At 63.2% G+C, this 4,508-nt stretch overlaps 1 protein-coding gene across 1 annotated transcript in view; it reads right to left on the bottom strand.

The window, feature by feature from the left end:
- KCNT1 (potassium channel, sodium activated subfamily T, member 1) overlaps positions 1-4,508 on the bottom strand; it is a 98,596-nt gene that overhangs the window by 32,195 nt on the left and 61,893 nt on the right. Inside the window, exons 7-10 of the mRNA XM_011985063.1 lie at positions 4,332-4,406; positions 4,181-4,264; positions 3,104-3,198; positions 1,747-1,954 (exon numbers count right to left, since the gene is read on the bottom strand). Of these exons, the coding sequence (XP_011840453.1) occupies positions 1,747-1,954; positions 3,104-3,198; positions 4,181-4,264; positions 4,332-4,406 (462 nt within the window). The remainder of the gene's footprint in view (positions 1-1,746; positions 1,955-3,103; positions 3,199-4,180; positions 4,265-4,331; positions 4,407-4,508) is intronic.

Raw genomic sequence — 4,508 nt, 5'->3', positions numbered from 1 at the left:
AGGAGGGAAGGCAAAGAATTTGAGGTGAGATTTATGGATTGGGGCAGGAGGGCTGAGGAGGGAAGGCAAAGAATTTGAGGTAAGATTTATGGATGGGGCAGGTGGGCTGAGGAGGGAGGCAGTGTCACTGCACGGAGTGCCCCCCACACCGTGCTCCTGACCTCGCTCCCACCCTCGCTCCCGCCCTTGCCTGGTTATGAAATGTGCAGAGAAAGGAGCAGAGTGCAGGGTGTGGGGGAGCAGGCGTCAGAGGGGAGAACCCAGCTCCATCCCCACCCCACACGGTGGTTCCGGGTGGGTGAAACCCTCCAGGTGAGACGCGAGCTTTACACTTTTGGAAGAAAATAGGAAGCCAGGAGTATGATCGAGGGAAGGAATGATCTTTTTAGTCAAGACAGGAAAACAGAAACCATAAGGGAAAGATTGTTGAATCAAAGCCAGGCTGCCTGTAATCCCAGCTATTTCTGGGGCTGAGGCGGGAGGATTGCTTGAGCTCAGGAGTTCGAGGCCAGCCTGGGCAACAAAATGAGAGTGAGACCCTATCTCTAATTAAAAAAATAAAAAAAGTCAAGACCATCTGTGAATGGAAGATTCTGTAAGCAAAGTGACAGGAGCGGCAATGGAGCAGGAAGTAATGGGAAAGCCACACACAGCTGGCTGCTTCTAGAACACAGAGAGACTCGCTCATCAGCGGAAACTGGGGGGCAGACCAAAGAGGAGTGGGCAGCTCACAGGAATGGGACTCGCGGCACTGGGTGGTGGAGTGGCCCACAACCAGGTAGAAGGACGCGCACGCCCCCATCTGAAGTTAGGGGAAAGGAAGCCAGCAGAGGTGGAGAACATGGCCCACACTGAGGGCCGTACAGCTGGTGCCACAGCTTTGACTCGGATATAGTGAGGGGAAGAGCCAGGCCTGGCCTGGGCCCACACCTGTGCCATGCCCGCTGCTGTTAATGGGGAGGGAGCTGGGGCTGAGACCGGGGTCGGCAGAGGCTCCCTGGACGCACTGCCCTGTCTCCCTGGCATCCCGCAGCCAGCTGGGGGTCTGACTCCCAGACGGCCCTGGCCACCTCCTCGGGCTCCTCCTCCCACCCAGGCTCCTAGAAAATGTTCCACCACCCACAGGGGGCCCCTCCCTCTCCCATCTCCCCGATAGCAGGGGCCTTCCAGGGTGGGCTGGGGTGCCCAGAGGAGGTGTCAGAGGCAGTCCAGGCCTGAGCACTCACACCCTGGGCAGCTGCCCTCTCCAGGCCTCCACCGTTCCTGCTGAGGTCTGGCCCCTCCTCTGCTCAGTGGGCAGTGGGCCTCAGCAGTGGTGACAGGGAAGCTGCTGGGGTGGCCCAGGGGGTGTGCTCCTTGTGGGCCTGGCAGCTGCTGCTGCACCTGCCTGTGGATGGGAAATGGGCCGGCTGTCCACCCTGAACCCTCTCTGCACTCTGCCTGGGGCCCGGGAGGGACAGGTCACCCTGGCGCCGGAGACCCACCATCTCCCTAGAGGGAAAGACCAGCTCACGGGACTCCATCATCACCCACCACGCTGAGCACCACCAGACCCGCCGCAGACCCTCAGTGGGGGCGTGCAACGGAGCAGGCACCGCCCGGCTGGCCTCGCTGTCCCCGCCTGGGAGTGGCCCCTGCACTGTGCCATAGCCCCAGCAGCCCCCTCCCTCTGCCAGCGCCCGCCTGTCCCTTTGCTGGTGCCACCCAGTGCCGGTGCCACCCAGTGCTGGTGCCCGGAGGACCCACCTGCAGTGGGAGCACCACGAGGGCCACGCAGATCATGATGACCACCAGCAGCTGCGATGGCCAGATCTTGGGCGTGACATCGCCGTAGCCCACGGTGGAGAAGGTGACGATGCAGAAGTAGAAGGAGGTCAGGAGGGACAGGTTCTCGCCCGCCCGCTCCAGGTGCTGGATGCCACAGGTCCTGCAACCCCAGGCAGTTAGGGGCAGCCTGGGGCCCAGGAGCTGGGGGGCCGTGGCCCCAGAGATTCTGCCTGCCCACGGGACCCTCACTGCCCAGGAGACTGAGCTAGTTCATCACCTGGTCACCGGGTGAGCCCCGTCCTCCTAACAGCTAGGTGGTGTCAGGCCCTCAGCCCTGCCCATCTGTCCCCAGGCTCTGCCAGAGCCACCTCCTGCCGGACGCTGGCTGACAATGCAGCTGACCCCTCGGCCACAGCATGGCGGCCTCTGTTCATGGCGAATTCCCCGGAGCCTCCCTGCCTGCCCGGTGGCGCTCTCCTAGGCCTCTGGAAAATTCTCTGGGAGCGGGGGATGCAGGGCTGTGTCATCAGTGTGGCCTTGAGTGACACGGGGGGGTGGGTCTGGCTCTCCACCCCCATCTCGGAGCCTTGCCCCTTTACCCACTATACTCAGGCCTCTGCCAGGCACAGCCAGACAAGCCACCCAGGCCCGAGGCTGGGAGGTCTAATGGGCAGGGTTGGGGTCACCGCCAGGTCCCAGATGCCATCCCCATGGATGCCCCAATCTGCCCACTGAGCTCTGTGTCTGTCATGAGGGACAGTGGGGTAATGGAGGCGGGAAACACAGGGCACTCTCCCTGCCCCCAGGGCACAGTGCTAGCCTGACATCCCTGCCTGAGGAAGGGAAGTGGCGACTAGGCCTCGCTGGGAACCAAGACAGCAGCAACGTGGAGCCCTCAGCAGGAACACAGGCAGATGGGCACAGTGGACACGCTTGGGTGGGCTGGAGGCCCTCGCAGCTCTGGGCATCCCCACCTTTACCCCGGCTGCCTCCAAACCCTGCTTTCAGCTGGGCCTCAGCCAAGAGACCCCCACGTGGCCCAGGGACCAGTCCCTTTCTCTACATCCACGGCATAGACCAGGAAGCCAGGTCTGGGTATCTCTGGCCTTGGAGGACCCGGGCTGCAGGGTTGCCCGTGTACTGGGGACGTGGGCTTGCAGCTGCCTCCTGACCTCAGTCCCAGCTGGGTGGTCCGACACCCGCAGCCCAGGCACCGTGGCCTTTTCTGCCCCCTGACTGCTTGGACACAGGCATCTGCATCCCCTAGCCCGGCCCTGCTTGCTTCTCAGGCCCTCCCCAGCGTTCTGAGGTGCTTGCACTGACGGCCGGCACTCACCCCGTGAAAACGAGGCACAGCAGGGTGCAGAAGAGGATGAGGACCTGGTTGAACATGGCCGACTGCGTCCGCAGGATGGCACGGTGGAAGTCGTTCTGTGGAAGGAGCGGTGGCCATCAGCGGGCAGGGACTGTGAACCCCACCAGGAGCCAATGAATAGAAACTAGAAGGCCAATGGAAAGCAGACGGCCCGGCCACACCTGCGTCTCCTCTGAGGCCCATGGGGCAGCCTGCACCCGGCCACACCTGTGTCTCGGCTGAGGCCCACGGAGCAGCCTGCACCCGGCCACACCTGCGTCTCCTCTGAGGCCCATGGAGCAGCCTGCACCCGGCCACACCTGTGTCTCGGCTGAGGCCCACGGAGCAGCCTGCACCCGGCTACACCTGCGTCTCCGCTGAGGCCTACGGAGCAGCCTGCACCCGGCCACACCTGCGTCTCCGCTGAGGCCCACGGAGCAGCCTGCACCTGGGCCCCCCTTCTGCTGTCCTCTCTCAGGACAGGTCCCCATCTTGCCTACGTCCCCGGGGATGAGCTTAAGTCTCAGGTCAGAGGGCTGGTTAGTGTGTATGGCTTGGACCCAGCATGGTAACGCCGCTTTACCACCGGGGCAGGAATGGGGGCTGTGAATCAAGGGGTCTGGCTTGGAGAGGGTGGGTGCCTAGGGAACCGGCTGCTGCCATTCCCACGACAGAGACCTTGCTGAGACACTTAGCACAGGGCCTGCCTGTGGCCCCGTGGCCCCGGTTTGCGTGTGGCCTGATGTTTGTGGCCCTGGTCCTCGTGGCCTGGGTTTGTCACACTCTTCACTTTGTCTCTCCTCCTCCCACCAGCCATTTAATTTCCAGGGTTAGGAGAAGCTCTGGGATTGAGTTGCTTCCTGGAAAGAGGACATTCGGGGCTTGGCTTGGATGTTTTCCAGGAGCAGAAACAGAGTTTGTGCTGCCCTGGCCTCCTGGTCCTCTACAGCTCACGCCAGGGCCGGGCGTGGCAGGCTACGTCACACAGTGTCTTCCAGGGCCGGTGAGGCTGAGGGTGGCCCCCCCAGGTCCCAGCTGCACCCCCCCGCCCCGGCTTACAATCATGTTTTCCAGCGCGTGCTTGGCCAGCCAGCAGTTCAGAAAGACGGGGATGAACAGGTTCCGCAGCGGCGGCCAGAAGATCTGTGAAGGGGACAGGTCAGGGCTGGGGCTCCAGGGGCCACACTCCTGGCGGCCGGGGCTCACCCACCGTGATGATGAAGGGCAGAGTGTTGATCATCTCCAGGACGAAGGACACGCGGAAGATTTGCTCCCAGATGTTGCCCTAGGGGCCAAACAGGGGGTGTCAGGGGGGGCGATGGAGGGTGGGGGTGGGGCCCGGCAGGGGAGGGGCAGGATGGGGAGAGGGCGAGGAGCCAATCCCTGG

Source organism: Mandrillus leucophaeus, unplaced genomic scaffold (assembly GCF_000951045.1).
Source record: "Mandrillus leucophaeus isolate KB7577 unplaced genomic scaffold, Mleu.le_1.0 Scaffold28, whole genome shotgun sequence".
In the NCBI taxonomy this organism is placed as follows: Eukaryota; Metazoa; Chordata; class Mammalia; order Primates; family Cercopithecidae; genus Mandrillus; species Mandrillus leucophaeus.
Note: the sequence above shows the minus strand (reverse complement) of the source record. Positions and strands in the feature narration are given on the sequence as shown.